Source organism: Alternaria postmessia (assembly GCF_024291825.1).
Source record: "Alternaria postmessia strain BMP 2775 chromosome Unknown scaffold_233, whole genome shotgun sequence".
In the NCBI taxonomy this organism is placed as follows: Eukaryota; Fungi; Ascomycota; class Dothideomycetes; order Pleosporales; family Pleosporaceae; genus Alternaria; species Alternaria postmessia.
The window spans coordinates 1-15,344 of NW_026260306.1; the positions used below are offsets into that span (position 1 = coordinate 1).

General features: G+C 50.3%; 5 protein-coding genes across 5 annotated transcripts; 1 reads left to right on the forward strand and 4 right to left on the reverse strand.

The window, feature by feature from the left end:
* Positions 1 to 182: 182 nt before the first annotated feature.
* Positions 183 to 577, reverse strand: J4E82_011563 (uncharacterized protein; the record flags this gene model as incomplete). Its single annotated transcript, XM_051737767.1, has 2 exons — positions 183 to 479; positions 531 to 577. Coding segments are annotated over 2 exons (344 nt in total), but the record flags the coding sequence as incomplete, so codon positions are not given.
* Positions 578 to 1,858: 1,281 nt separating this feature from the next.
* On the reverse strand, positions 1,859 to 2,698 carry J4E82_011564 (uncharacterized protein; the record flags this gene model as incomplete). Its single annotated transcript, XM_051737768.1, has 1 exon — positions 1,859 to 2,698. One exon carries the CDS (start codon positions 2,696 to 2,698, stop codon positions 1,859 to 1,861), a length of 840 nt encoding a protein of 279 aa, XP_051582471.1.
* Positions 2,699 to 3,254: 556 nt separating this feature from the next.
* J4E82_011565 (uncharacterized protein) lies at positions 3,255 to 5,575 on the reverse strand (the record flags this gene model as incomplete). The annotated part of the gene is made up of 3 exons (XM_051737769.1): positions 3,255 to 4,516; positions 4,566 to 4,762; positions 4,812 to 5,575. The coding sequence occupies 3 exons, from the start codon at positions 5,573 to 5,575 to the stop codon at positions 3,255 to 3,257; spliced, it is 2,223 nt and encodes a 740-aa protein (XP_051582472.1).
* A 4,570-nt stretch (positions 5,576 to 10,145) lies between these two features.
* Positions 10,146 to 11,869, forward strand: J4E82_011566 (uncharacterized protein; the record flags this gene model as incomplete). The annotated part of the gene is made up of 3 exons (XM_051737770.1): positions 10,146 to 10,305; positions 10,355 to 10,636; positions 10,686 to 11,869. The coding sequence occupies 3 exons, from the start codon at positions 10,146 to 10,148 to the stop codon at positions 11,867 to 11,869; spliced, it is 1,626 nt and encodes a 541-aa protein (XP_051582473.1).
* A 964-nt stretch (positions 11,870 to 12,833) lies between these two features.
* Positions 12,834 to 13,775, reverse strand: J4E82_011567 (uncharacterized protein; the record flags this gene model as incomplete). Its single annotated transcript, XM_051737771.1, has 2 exons — positions 12,834 to 13,043; positions 13,101 to 13,775. The coding sequence occupies 2 exons, from the start codon at positions 13,773 to 13,775 to the stop codon at positions 12,834 to 12,836; spliced, it is 885 nt and encodes a 294-aa protein (XP_051582474.1).
* Positions 13,776 to 15,344: the final 1,569 nt, after the last annotated feature.

Genomic DNA, 15,344 nt, shown 5'->3' on the forward strand with positions numbered 1-15,344 from the left:
CAGTCTCAGTTCGCGATTCTAAAAAATGTCTTGGCAGTCAATCAGGTCAGTTCACTACCTCCAGACTGACAGTTTGAACCGCAAAGATGAACTGACAACTGACTGATTGACTGATAGCAACTCTGATGGTTATGCAAGGGCCCTGAAGAAGATCTTGACGCTCAGGTCGTATCATTACCAACAGGTTGTCTAGGGCCTGATCCACGATAGGAGAAGACGATAGTTGACCCGGCTTCTTAGGCAAAGCATCAGATGCCGAATCACCAGCATCACTGATGCTGGGAGCATTGGCTGTCGACCCAGCGTTTTGCTCCTTCATGACGTTCTTGACGGTAATGACGGATTTGGTCAAAAGAGCCTGATCTGAAGAGGAAATAGTAACGTTGAGGTCCTTGGAAAGTGCGTTCTTCTTGGCAGTCCTGCTACGGTGGGCACGCGCAGCCTTGGGCATGCCTTGGTCGTGGAGTATGGGTGGCTCACTATACTTATAGTTAGTCCATGATGTAAATGCTACAGCGAGTGATTCTTACGACGATTCGCTGGTGGAGAGGCTTGTCGCATTATCGGCTGTTGTCATTGTGAATTTGATGATGACAAGGGCGCAAATCTAGCGATCCAACTTGATTTTCCTTGTCCGAAATGGAGAAAAAAGAGAGGTTTCAGATGGGAAGGTTTTTGACTGGTTTGGGTGCGCTGTAGTCTTCTCTGGGGAGCTCGACGCGCAGATTGTTTACCTGCAAACGACTATAATATGATCACGTGACTCGTCAGCAACTGCCCGTAAAGCGGTCGAAAGGCGGATACAAACGCCAAGTCAAAGTAAATGGAAGAAAGCATCGTCTGAGGTTGCGTATGTCAGTGAGCATAGGAGAGAATATTGATATTGGTCATAAGTAGGCTAGTCGTTTCCATTCCATGCCCCTCTCTTTCCAGGGCTTACCTCTCTCTCGGTTCTCTTTCTGCAGGATATCGTTGCAAGTCTTTCTCGTGTGGCACTGGGCTTTCACTCTCACTATCATTAATCTTCAACATGGTCATAGCTCTTTCTGAGTTGGACCAGATCTGAGTTGCATGTACCTTTTGTTTGACAGGCAAGCTGCTTGGCATTCTCCCTTTGTTCGACACAAGATCTTTGTCTATGACAAAGACTGTATGTAGTATTTAGCTAGGACAAGTTTCTCTGTAGGGTTATGATCCGAATGTACATTTACTACTATTGGGTCTCTGTTTGACCACCTTTCGCTTGTGCAGTCTAGATGAAGATAGTGAAACGCGAGAAAGTCGTGCTACAGTAAAGGACTTGTCGCGTTAGCGTCACGCGTGCATTCGCGGCCATGAGTGGCGCCGGCCAATCTCACACGGGATGGCGCGAATCTCAAGCTCCGAGCAATACTCCTCTTTACGCGCAGTCGTTGAGGCACATCACGGTTGTAACAAGCCTGTGATTGTACGAAAGCGCGCAGAAGGCATATTGTTCCAAGCCTAGTCTCTGTCTATGGTTATACAACCTACTCTGGTTCGATGCAAGGTCCAACCATTAGGTTTGTACTCTATCCAAGCAAAACCTGATCCAGTAGACATTAACGAAAGCATGCGTAGGAAAATTGCCGTCAATCTATGAGCCATATTTGAGGAATAAAGACTTATCCCAAAGACAAGAACTGTTACCTTTGAAACTAGAAATGTCTACATCACTGCGTTTATCCTAAAGGCACGTTGTTGGTAGTGGCCAAAAGGCGTGTCAGTGGAATATAGATTGAAACATGATCTCCTAGCTTTCGATCCGACATTTGGATGAAGAACAAATAGTGGATCTTTGAGCTGATGCGAAAGGTGTTGATGCGTCGATCTTATACACTTACTCGGGGTAGACCATCTTTCTCCCGACACCGCCATCCACGACAACCTCCTGACCAGTCACAAACTCGTTTCCAATGAGGTATTCTACCGCCTTCGCGATATTCTCCACTTTACCCACTCGCCCAGATGGGTGCCAAGCAGTGTCTTCCTTGCTCAAGCCTTCCTCCCACTTGACATTACCATCATCTGCAGCTTTGTTCTCGTTGGCTACGTGAATCCATCCCGGGATAATTGCATTGACCCTGATCTTGTGACGATGGCCTAAAGATACTGCCATCGACTGTGTCAATCCTAACAGTCCAGCTTTGACGGATGAGTAGGCTTCGTGGTCAGATTCAGATTGGTAGGCGCGCGTTGATGACATGTTGATGATAGTACCAGGAGAGTTCGGAGTAGAGCGTCCAGCAGCTAGAAGTGGGACGCAAAGGCGGCTGAGTATGTACGGCGCAGTGAGTCCAATCGCAACCTTCAAATCCCACTCTTTTTCGATGTCTTCTCCTTCAGCTTCCATACTTCGATCTTCGGATAGTGAGAGATCGGTGGGGAAAGCATTGTTGATCAAAACATCGAGCCTGCCCCCAAACTTTCTTTCAACTTCGTCGACAGCAGTCTTCAATTCCGTTCGCTTGCTGAGGTCGCATTCAAGCGCAAACCAGCTCTCCTTCCGCCCTTTTGACCATTCTTGTGCTCGATATCTGACATGCTCTAGCTCTTCCTTGTTGGAGTCTAGGATTATGACATCGTGTCCAGCTGTCAGGAGTTGTCTGAACAGTCCGCGCCCAATTCCTCGGGCACCGCCGGTCAGCAGAACTTTGAGTTGTTGGGGAGCGGCGTTCATTTTTATTGAACCCTTGGTAGGAGACGATGATAAAGCCTAGGTGTCGCGATTACGAGTTGAACGTACGCGAATGGCTACATTGATTAATCTCGCTAATAGAAAGTAGTAAAGTTTGCGTGGTCCATGACGTCATGGCCATGACGATTCCACTGCTTGTGCCCTACCAAAACGATACGTGGTAGAGAGATAAAGGTCATAACCATTGTGAGGGCTCACGGACACATAACCATACTCACCCTTGATTCAGATTATGGAACTTCCGCAACTGCGATGTTTGTAACGATCCGACGTGACATCTGGGCATCGCTGCACACGGTGATTTAGGGTACATTCGAATCGCACGCGCTTGTTAAAGGCATCTGAAGATGTATAACAGAACGTAAGAGTAAATTAATTGTTCTATGTACAAGGAAGGAAAGCTAAGTAATGTGGTAGAAGTATAAAGCACCAAGTGAGCGTTCGTGGGTGGATCACGTGATTCACTTGGTGGGGCCTGAATAGGTACTTAGGTAGCATCTGTAGACTTTGCCGCCATCTCATGACTCTAGCACCTCGGCTACAAGCCGGAATCGATCTGGTTAAGAACAACTCCAGCTGTGTAGGCATCCCAGGTATCGCAGAGCTCAAATTGCTCGTCTTCAAAGGCCTGCTTCTGGATGTCCTCCGGCCTCTCCAAAATCTGCATGAAAAGCCCACCGCTAACATGCCACGCCAGATGACAATGCAAAGGCCAGGCGCCGGGATTGTCTTGAGTGAACTGTAGAACTAGGTACGAGGGCTCAACTGTTCCGGTGACATTGCGCGCATTCTGCATCTGGTGAACGTCGCGACGCAGCGTGTTCTCCGGATTTGTGACGACACCATCCCATTCACCAAAGCCTTCCGCAAGAATGTGGTAGTCGTGGCCGTGGAGATGCATAGGGTGGCCACCAATAAGACCGTGGTTGACAAGATGAATCCGGACGTTCTTTGCACCAGGAAACTGGTACACGTTCCATTCGGGATCGAAGTCTGACTCGTTACGCTTCGCTTTCAGGAGTGTGGGCTCGTTGTAGTTCCCATGATATGTGCTGTTGTTGAGGTACCAGATGAAGTTTGTGCCATTGGAGCGGAAATCGAAGTCTACGCGCTCGACATGATCAGGTTCTTCCAAAGGGATCTTGCAGAGCGGAATGGCGGACGTAATAGGGTCATTCTTGCACTGCTCAAGCTGAGCCTGGGTGACATCAGAGCTTGTCTGAGGAATGGCGTTGGTATCGGCATCCTCGTAGTAAACTGCCGCAAGGGCGTTTGGCGAGATGCCGTCAGTCAGAGTGCAGCGGAATCCTTGGGCGAGCTGAGAGCGCATCCAGAACGTATCACTGGGCTTGCCGATAGCTTCGACCACAACGTCAGTACGCTGACCAACAGCGAGAGTAACAACGTTCGTCATGTACGGTTCAACCGGAATGTAGTCGACGGCAATGACCTTCAGCTGGTGCCCATCGATGCTAAACTTCTGGTTGCCCTCTGCACCCATATTAATAAGACGTAGTAGATGCTTTTTTCCAGACTCGAACTTGAACTTGGAGGTACCTGCATTGGGAGTGCAAGGTAGCGTTGTGTTTGCACAAGGATAGTTCATTCTTCCATTGATCAGGTTGTTGTTTGAAGGCGGGAATAGGCCATTCATGGTACCCTCAACAAGAGAATAGTAGTCGGCGTGGAACCAATCCTCAAGGATGATAGGTCCTACGTCGATGTCATACTCTTCATGCTTTGGTCCATGGATGACCATAGGGCCGTGAGCACCACCAGAATACTGAGCACTGTAGTGACCTAAGAAACTCAGCCTTGGCATTTCATAGTCTAACTTGGATGAACTTACTGTGATACCAAGATGTGCCATAACGATCGGCCCGGAAAAGCATCTCGTAGTATCCACCGTTGGGCGAAATTGGACACTGAGAAATAGCAGGAACACCATCATACCAGGATGTCTCGGTCTGAAGGAGGCCATGGGCGTGAAGTGTAGTACCTTCATCGGTCAGGTCATTTGTGACTCTCCACAAGATCCAATCGCCCCTAGTTTACGGTCAGCTAAAGCCTTACGTCATTTCGCGCTACCTCGTACCAGTTGGCCTCGATGAGAGGGCCAGGGAATTGGCCATTTACAGTCAAACCATTCCTGGTAACACCGTCCGGAGCAATGGTCTGATAAGCTACATGAAGATCGTAGGTCCTTGTCACGCCAGTGTCCGGCATGGTAGGACACAGGGGATCTGCCGTCGGTGTGCTGGCAGCACTTGCGGTAACAACGGATCCAAGAGTCCTGGTGGAGGATTGCCTGATAGACTCGAAGCCTGTGGCGTTGGTATGGTTGTTTGGATGGCCAGATACCGTAGGATAAGGCGGAAATGTGGATGGAAGCTTTGTAGAATTCGATGTGTAGGCGCTATCAGAAATACTACCGGGGAGGCCGTTGACCGGAAGATGAGGTGAGTCAATTAGTCCCCATTGTGAGTTGCCACACTGTTCAACATTTGGTAGCGAAGGCTTGAGCTGCCCAGTACCCTTTGGGATCCAGCATGGCTCATCATACGCATCTTTAGCAGGCCCTCCATATTGATATGGAATCGAAGGTCGAGGAGGAGGGTATTCCTCCCCATGCGATGGTTTTCCCGGCCACTCGAATGGAAGGGGTACGTCGTTGTAAGGATTATAGTATGGTCCGCCATGTCCATGAGCGTTGGTAGTGGGCCGTGCAGTGGCATATTCAGTCACTGTCGCTGTGACTACATGGCAGATAGGCGCGGAGCGGAACGCAGAAGGGGTAACTGCGTGGTAAACAGATGACAAAGATGCTGTAGCAGCGAGGTAAGGAGCGTAGGCTACCATGTTTGTAGCAATGGAAATAAGCCGTACTACTCTCAATGAGCGAACACGACAAGAATGGCCGCGAAAAGAATGAACGACTGTGTTGAAAAGCAAGGCACATCGTTCGAAGACATGATCACGGTCAGTGTTATATGGGATTCCCTTGAGACTATGCCAGGTACCAATGTGCTAAGTTTGGCTGTGGGGCTTGAGTTACGAAGAGACAAGCCGTGTGGCGGTAAAAAGTACAGACTCGAAACCTGAATGCGGTCGAGATAACCGAAACCGAGGCGAGGCGCAAGAAGTAATGAGCTGTAAGTCTTCCATTTACGGATCAGGCAAGCAAAATTCAAGGATTGTAACACGAGCTGAACCTTACTTTTACGTTCAACTCGAATTTCCCTTTGCATTGTTCAAGCCCTGAGGCGGGAGAGGGGGGACCAGGCAAGCCACTCAGCGTCAGCGTCATGAACATTGAGGAAAGATCTGCAGACGCATAGTCCGTGACCTCTCATGCCGTTGCCGTTTACGCGTTTAGAGTTCACCGGAGAATATGCAGGTACGTGCCGACAACTGTCAAGATGTCCAGTCGCGTACCGGCGACGCGTCTGACATACTGACAACACCACAGGTCGCCACGAGGTCGGGGGTGTTGAGTCATGTCTAGCTTGCAGTGGCATGTCAGAAGACTACTATAGTTCGATACCTCGAATAGCGGGTCACTCAGTCTAATCTTTTGTTGTTACGACGCCTTGTGTAGTGCTGCCGTAAGTGCCGTGTGCCTAAGGAGTCTGAAAACATGCTAGGTAAGCTCGCGTAGAACCGTTCAGCAATTGTGGCTTGGACGGGTCGGGCGGTAAAGTGTTCTCCTGAGGTGGTGGAAACAATGTGAAGAAGGCTGTGTTGCGGAAGCAGAGGTCATTGGCAAAGTGATGTTTGAGGCGCCAGGATAAGCACTGGTTAGCGAAGACGACTCCCCGCATAGGCCAAGTCGGCTAGAAAGGGGTCTGGTGCCGATCTCCCATGTCCATCTTTGCTTCAACTCTAGGCTGCCTGTTGTAAAGGACGTTGTTACGACTCACAAGAGACTACGCATTCGAACTGGGTGGGTGGTCTTCTCTACATGTGAGGTTGGATACTTGGTACACAACTCGTTGCCACGATTGTCGCTACCTAGGTACCACAGAGTCGAAATCTCGAAGATGAGTATACGACAAGAAGAACTCTTAACGCTTACTGTGGCGCGCTACATCCCGCCCGACTGATAAGGATGAATCTTACATGACTCGTTGTCAGTTTTGTTCTTCTGGTGAAGGGCATCACTTTGTTGTGTTCACGCGTCCCAAATGGCGATTTTCATGAGGTTTAACTCACCAAACTCTAAAGAGCCATGATGCTGCTTGATAGCAGGTATGTACTGGAGAACACTGCTCAACCTCCGATGTAGTTCCTATCTATCACCCTACACCATCATACATGCGTGCAGATCTTATTTCGGCTCCCCACCCGGGATCCACTGAGCCGCGCGCGCTTATTATAGGCGTCTTTCCTATATGGAAGTACTCCAGGTTTCGAGGTTCTCTATCACATCCCACAGCCAACACAATTGATCTTTACTCTTCGCGTGCTGTCGATGAAACGCCAACAGTTCGACAGTTCGCACCCGCTACAGTGCATGACGAATCGAAGCCAATCCGCACTACAATCCATGCATTGCTGGGAGTAGACATGCTCAGCGAATTCTGATATCGGGGCTGTCTGGATGGTAAGACCAGGACGATTGAGATAATGCTCTTCTCACTGTGGACACGTGTATATCTCCCAAGGTCCGCCACAGAAGTAGCAGAATGAATGACTCTAGTAGCAAGTCATGTAGAAACAACATCGAGAAAGCTCGACCATGTTCATTGCTACCACTTCCATTGCTTGGCTAAATTCAATGAGGAATCACACGTGTATGTCACTTGGACACAATTTCTTATGTACCTGGCGTTTGCACTGCATACAGATTCTCTTTTTACACTCGATTCAAGTGTTTGCTTCGCTGCTGATATATTCAAGGCGGATGAGAGCCGTGCAGTCAGTATCAGCGCAATAAGCTGGGTTGAGCGTCATGAGCTTCCTCACCATGAGGTCGATTTTTTTAGTGTGTTGCTTCGGAACAATCTTGCCGCAGACATCGAGAGAAGTAAGAACCTTCCAGCACTTGGGAAGAAAGGTGGAGACGCCGTCGAGAGCCATAGTGAAGGGATCGAAGAGGCAGTGCCGACAATAGCTGTAAGCTACGTGTTCACGCTCAAGTGTCAAGGTGTCTACGGCCGGTACACCGTCAATACATGCCTCCCAAAATTTGAGGTGCGCTTCTGAGAGTAGTTCTGCGTTGTGGTATGCTTTCTCTCTGGTATTACTCGACGCACTGAGACCAGAAAATGCGCCAGGAGCGATCTCGTACGTGCATATGTCTGTGTAGGGTCCCTTAGCATGTGCCCACTGTTTATCGGGTCCAAGACAACGATCGCGAGTTAGGTTTGAAGCGCAAGTAGAGCCGGGTAGAAAGTCTTAATCATCGGTTTACAAATAGGACAGGGCCAAAGCGAGCTGCTGATCCGCAATTGCTTGCTCCTCTTCTTCGACAAGCCTTTCGAGCTCGGTGCGGCTCTAGCGTTCAGAGTCAGCTGGCACTCGCACCGTTTTATTTGAGTCGAAAACTGTCGTAGCCGTTCCGGTTCCTGGAGTACAGTGCGCGATATTGGGGTCTCTTCGTCTTCGCGGCAAACCTGTGTGGGCTTGACTGGATTGGGATTCGAAACAGTGCGACCGCGTTTGTTGTTCAAATTAGGCCGTCAATGGTTCTATGATCATAGTGGCAGGTATGCTAACATCAGTAGACCTTTACCGCCAAGCTTCTGTTAAACTTGAACACAGCGGCTGCAACTTAGATCTTTCAACTCATGCGCGTGCATGGACAAGTGCTCGGCAAGCACCTCAAGCGTATAGTTGGACTGAAGTAGAAATAGCTTCCTAGGCAGCCTACGTTTGATGCTGGCTACTTTGAACCCAGCGTGTCACACATGAGACCCAACATGAGATCAATTTTGACGGCATGAGAAGCTCGGATTCTCTCAGATATACGAGATAACTCGATGTAGTCATGGCGTTGAGTCTCATGGGACGCACATAGCGACAATCCACATCGTTAACGTGCTCGTTACGGCAATCGCTGATTGAGCCACTTGCAAGGGTATCCTCGTCAGTTGTTCTTGCTTATCGTCGATACCTCAGAGGTAAGTCTGTGTACAAGTTCGGGTTTTAAGCGCAATGACATTGCAAAAGATCCATCACTCCATCGTAGAGAATGACTACCTGAGTACACTCTGAACTGTGACTGGTGCGGCGCACTAGCGCATGACATCACCATGGTCCTTTGCTATCGCCGCGCAATAGGCCTCCCTCTTCCTTCGCACAACAGCTCACGCCACAACCCATCAACCGATACGTCCTGTTCTATACCGCCTCTGGTCGCTTTGCGCTTCGACCCGCGTCAATACTTTCCTCTGAGGCTCCGACCTGCGAACCCAGTGCTGATCTTACAATTAGTGTTTCGTCTCGCCCCACCACGACGTTTCAACGTGCCGTGCGAGAAACATACACGAGCGGGTATCTGTCCATCATTTCATCCGCATTATGTTGCAAACACCCGTTCAAGGTACTATCCTGTCGCTATTTAACCGTCTTGTCATCTCTCAGTGAACATGTTCATGTTCATGTTCACTCCCGGAGCCGGTGCCAGTATCTCAACCCTGGGCTCGAAGACCCGCATCGGATCTTAAGCTGCAGATTCTTTGAAATTGCGGAGGATACCATCAATAGAATTTGCAGCTTTGCGCCGTTACACAATCATCTCCGAGACAGAGCTGCCGCCAGGCCCAATGCATTCGAATAGTCGTTGCAATTCATGTCTTACAAGTAGTACCAGCACTGTTCTAGCAGAGAGAAAACACCAAGATAGACGCATCGATATGCACTGCAATCCCTTGTGTTGGATGGCATCACCAACAATTTGCGAAGGATGGCTAAGAGCCCCTGCAATGCAAAGGAATCTCGCCTTGTCATAGGTCAAAACAGCACTAAGCCATACTCGGCTCGAACTCCAGGCACCGTACATATCCACCAATCAGCGCCCCGCACGTCAAACCTGTCACTTTTCGACTTGACCCATGGACCTGGTTCTGGTTCCCAAGACTTCTGTTCGTGGCATAGGACCCCATCCTTCGTTCATCTATCCGCCTGTGGCTGCAGACACATAGCGCCCTGACGTTAGGTTCGAGATTGGACCGGTGGTAAACGAAACGGCTAACCATGCAGCGTGCCACATATCCCTCGGCATCACGGCTCAACTCATCTCCTGTGCTGAAGGAGGATATAAGCCTTGGAGCCCGCCAGCTTTTGAAACAGTAACGCAGCTGCGCTGGACATTCTTTCACTACGAGACTTCGTCATTCATTCGTTCTTTTGCTTTTTCAGTCACTCTTTTGTCATATTTGACTAGTCATTCATTCCAAACATCACTACTCGCATCAACATATACACTATGAAGTCCGTAGCTGTCCTCCCTGCCATCTTGGCGCTTGCAAACGCCCACGCCACTTTCCAACAACTCTGGAAGAACGGAAAGGATCTCGAGAGCACTTGTGCCAGGTTGCCACCTTCCAACAGCCCCGTCGAGGATTACACCAGCAATGCTCTCCAATGTCAGTCTCCTGTAGATCCGGTCGGTCATGAATGCTAACAATAGTATAGGCAACGTCAGCCCCGCTCCTGCTGAGGGAAAGTGCGACTTCGAGGCCGGTGACACAGTAACCATCGAGATGCATCAGCACAACACCCGTGACTGCAAAGAGGAAGGCCTCGGTGGTGCTCACTGGGGTCCTGTTCTCGCATACATGTCCAAGGTTGAGGACGCAGCCACCGCCGACGGTTCCAGCGAGTTCTTCAAGGTCTACCAGAACACCTGGGCTAAGAACCCAGATGCCACTCAAGGCGACAACGACTTCTGGGGTACCAAGGACCTCAACTACAACTGTACGTACAAACATGTATAACTCTAGCGGCATGTCTAATATCTCTGCAGGCGGAAAGCTCGACTTCACCATTCCCAAGAACATCGCTCCTGGTGACTACCTTCTCCGTGCTGAGGCAATCGCCCTACACGCTGCAGGCCCAGCCGGTGGTGCTCAGCACTACATGACTTGCTACCAGCTTACTGTCACTGGTAGCGGAACTCTCGAGCCTAAGGGTGTCACCTTCCCTGAGGCCTACTCAAAGACTGGCCCCGGTCTTGGTTTCTCAATTCACGCCGACCTCGACTCATACCCCGCCCCTGGCCCTGAGCTGATCGCTGGCGGCACTGAGGCTACCCCTCAGCTCCTCACTTTCGGCGAGCTCGCTGGTGCCCCTGCCGCCACCGCTACCGGTGGTGCCGCTGAGACCCCCGCTGCTTCCACTCCGGTTTCCGTTGCTGCCTCTTCTACTGCTGCTCCTGCTACCAGCAGCGCCGCTGTTGAGGCTGAGCCTTCTTCCGCTGCACCAGTTGAGGTGTCTTCTGCTGTTGAGAGCTCCGCAGCTGTCACCTCTGTCGCCGTTTCGTCTGCGGCTGCCCCTGTCGAGTCTGAGGTTGTCTCTACCCCTACTCCTGAGGTCTCCAGCGTTGTTGCTCCCTTCCCTGTAGCAAACAGCACCTCCTCTATGCTTCCCGGCACCGCATCCCCCGTCGTCACTTCCAGCGTTGTCGTTGCTCCCACAACCATGCTTACCGCCGTCCGTCCTACCCAGACCGCCGAAGCTTCCGGTCCCATCAAGGAGTACTACCAGTGCGGTGGCCAGGGCTTCAAGGGTACCGGCGAGTGTGCCGAGGGTCTTGAGTGCAAGGACTGGAACCCATGGTACTCTCAGTGCGTCAAGCCCGAGGCTACCAAGCCCGGTCCTTCCAAGGGTCCTATGCCTTCCTCCGCTGCTGCTTCCAAGCCTACTGCCACCGCCGTGTCCCCCAAGCCCACCGCAGAGGCTCCCAAGCCTTCCGCTGAAGCCCCTAAGCCCTCTGCCGCTAAGCCTACTTCCGCCGCTGCCGCCGAGGCTAAGCCTACCTCTGTAGCACCCGTCGCTACTGAGCCCTCAAAGCCTGCTGCTTCATCTGCACCTGCTGCCGGTGCTGGTGAGAAGACATACACCCTCGAGACCTTCATTGCTTTCCTTGAGCAGGAGGCTGGTAGCGAGTCTGCTGCCAAGATCCGCCGTATGATTGAGGCCCTTCAGTAAACGATTCCGCATCTTGTGCGATGATTCTTTTGTACATATACTTCTCCTAGAAGGGGAACTTCGATTCTTGTAGCGATGTTTTTTGGAATGATACTTGTCCACTTCACATTTAGTTTTTCACTTCGTGATTTATTATGACCTGAATCATGATGGCTACTGGTGGTTTGTCCAGAGGGGATAAACCCCCTCTGCAACGATTTCGATAAAATCTGCATTGTTCATGATGGGGCACGCTAATGCTCTCAGTGGCCGTCTTAGTATTTTCGAACGTGCTTGACATATTTATTCATCCACCTTGACACTCGGCTCTTCATCGTATCAAGATCTACATCTTCGCAGTCTATCATCGCCTCTGTCGCTCACTCGACATTGCCTGTATTACCAGGACTTTATCAGCATGTGATGAATGTGGTGAGTGAGGTAGGCACATAAGTATTGCACTCCTCACTAGCAGATACCATGTGAGTACGAAAGCTTATGCATATTGTACAAAGTTAAACCTAGCATAGCTTTGATCATAGGTGAGGTCGGTGCCAAAGCCCTAGTGTATCGTGGACATGGTGGCGAGGGAGAAGACCTGCACAATGATGACAGGAAAAAATAAGCTGCGTTTTGAGGCAGTTACGTAAACAGTTTGAGAACGACCGAGAACCCTTGTACTTCCAAAGATCGTGTTTTAAAGCCATGTTCGTCAGGTTCTCTTCGATGAAGAGTTTCGACGCCAGAGATGATTGGTGAGTGTGGGTGGAAAAGCGGCGTAATTCAAGTGAACACGAAGGATATTTGAAGTAGTTGTGAACATATCATTACATTAGTGAAAGTGCGAATCCTTGCGCCACATGCTGTCACGTTGCGCGAAAGCGCCCATGTAAAACAAAATCTAGGACCATTTCGTGGTCTGACTCCCAAACACCGTGCCATCCAAGTCGTTATCATGGCTTCGTAATGCCTTCTCTTGTGTGACTCACACCCTGAACTTCGCACTCATCATCTTCGTGAACCTTGCATTGAAAGCCTGCCTCTTCTTGCTTGCACTGCTACTAGGAATCAGGCTCGAGCAATCTTGGAGCTTACTCGCATCGCTCCCAATCACAGCAAACCGGTTCCACGCTCCTGTGAAAGCGCTGGACCAAGCATCGGCGTCATCGGCGAAGGAAGACCATGTCTTTGCTGTCTGTAGAGATAATCAGTATCATGTTAGAGGCAAGGATAAGTCATGGTCAAAACATACCTGAGACGAGTTGGAGAGAAGAACATCGCTTTGCAGACTGTATGGCGCCGTGCCATCCTTGGTCTCCTTGTAGAAGGTATTGTCGTACGTGCTAGGTGTCGAGTCCAGACTCTTGCCAGCTTGTGATGGGTCGTCGTTGAACTGTAGTGCTACACTATGTGTGCCCATGAGTGCAACAACATCATCGGCCGAGAAACCTTTCGCACTGAACGCTCCCAAGATGCTGCTTAAGGTACCACGGCTGCTCGGTACACTCCCAACGGCTGCGGCCTTGGAGCTGTCCTTGCGGCCGACCAATGCTTGAACCCTAGGGCCAAGTGGACACGCAGAGATTGCTGTTGCTGCGGCAAATTGGATCATGTCGGCTGCAGCGACGTTGTACTTATCGCTCCAGCCTTTTAACTTCTTGCAAATAGCAGAGAGGCCGGCGTTTTCGGATCTCGAGCATTCGTCCGTGAGGATTAGACTACCATCACAGCCGTTGTTGATGCAGTCATGGAAGGGCGCGCGGATGGCTCCGTGAGCATCAGCACCACAGCCAGCAAAGTCAGACTGAAGTTCGGAGGCGACATCCGACCACACGGACGGGCATTTGGATGATGAGCGAGGCCAGATATCGAAGGCCGAAGTTGACGATGCCGCCAGGGCAATGAGGATGATGGCGAAGGAACGCATGTTGGTGCAGTGGTGAGATTTGCTGTATGTAGTCTTGTGTCGATGACTGGCAAACCCCAAAGATGTTGACGATGAACTCCAATGATATATGGGCAAGGCTGTTCAGTTCAAAAGAAAGAATGACGAAACCGAGACTGACTGTTGAGACTGACTGTTGAAACCTACAAAACCAAAAGCTGGGAAACGTGAGAAACTTGAAAGAAATATATACTTCAGAGTCCAACGTTGGCCGCTCAACGGTCTGATGAGAGTTGGGCTAAATTACGGTTAGAACGATGGCCATGATAGCCACACTGACGGTTCCGTGCAAACTGTCGAAAAATCGATTACACTAAACAGCGATCTTACCCACCTAAACTCCGCAATTGCTCATCCATATGCATCCCTTATTCCCATTCTGACCGGATTCAGCTTATACCCACTTTCACCTTCTGACCATTCCGGCCCACGGTATTGGCGGGTTTGGATGGAGTAAACCGTTGACAGTCTGGCGCTTGATGCGATTTGTCGTCTAGTATCGCGCATCGTGGCACGTTTGTAGTCGCTACTATTGAACTAGAGCAAGTCTCAGACCCTGACAGGCGCTACGAGGCTTATGTTCAGCGGTCGCGCTGACAAGTGGCTTGAACTTTGGCGGTCGTGGAACGCTGATCTTGGCTGTTTGCTGAGTTGCTGTCGGAGGTCAAAATGCCCGACGTGAGATCGACAGCATCGACGCAAGGATGATCCACAACTCGTTTCCAGAAGCAGCACAGCAGTCGCAGAGTCTGCTCGGACCTCAGCGTGGAGAGCCGACTTGATTTTGTCGTGTCGTGTGAGTGTGGTGAGACTGTGCATGGGCGAGGTCAAGACTGAGGGTTGTCGCCGTCTAGGCGTGAAATTCCATGAAAGTTTCAATGGTTTCCAAGACGTCAGGGTCCGCTGTTCATGCTTCCTTAATTAGACTGACGTTTCAAACAGCAAGTACATGGCGTGATGCAGACCCTAACCCTTCATGCAAAGCAATATAATCAGACCCAGGAAATCGAGTAGCTGGTTCCCCAGAGCTTGGTACTGTGCCACCTGCGCAAACACCAGCCAGATGCAGGCCAGATGCGGCGCCGGCAACGCCTTGGTGTTCCGGTCAGCGCTACCCCACTACCCACTCTCCGATGCAATGCAGGCAATCGCTGAATCTAGCATGCATGCGCGACTGGACGGAATTATGGAAGCGATGCAGATCCGTGTCAAATCAAGCTTTCGCGTCGTTGCAGTGGCGTTGTGGAGAATAGCCATATCTGTAACATTTTGCATTAGTCTGTCGAAATTCACCGGTTCTCAACTTGTTGAACGAGTGGAGAAGACGTGGAGTGAACTGTTCGAAAGGAGATTGCCATTTTGCGTGTGCGGTGTCTTTGAAAAACATGGAAAGTCACGCTGCATGTGTGAATTGTCAAGTTGCTCTAACATGGTTGGCAAGCGAGTGAGCCAGGCAAGCGAGTGAGCCACCCCACCAACTTTGCGCACCTCTACACGTGTATATCTCAACCACCTTACAAGATAATATATAGATAATAACAGAGTATACTA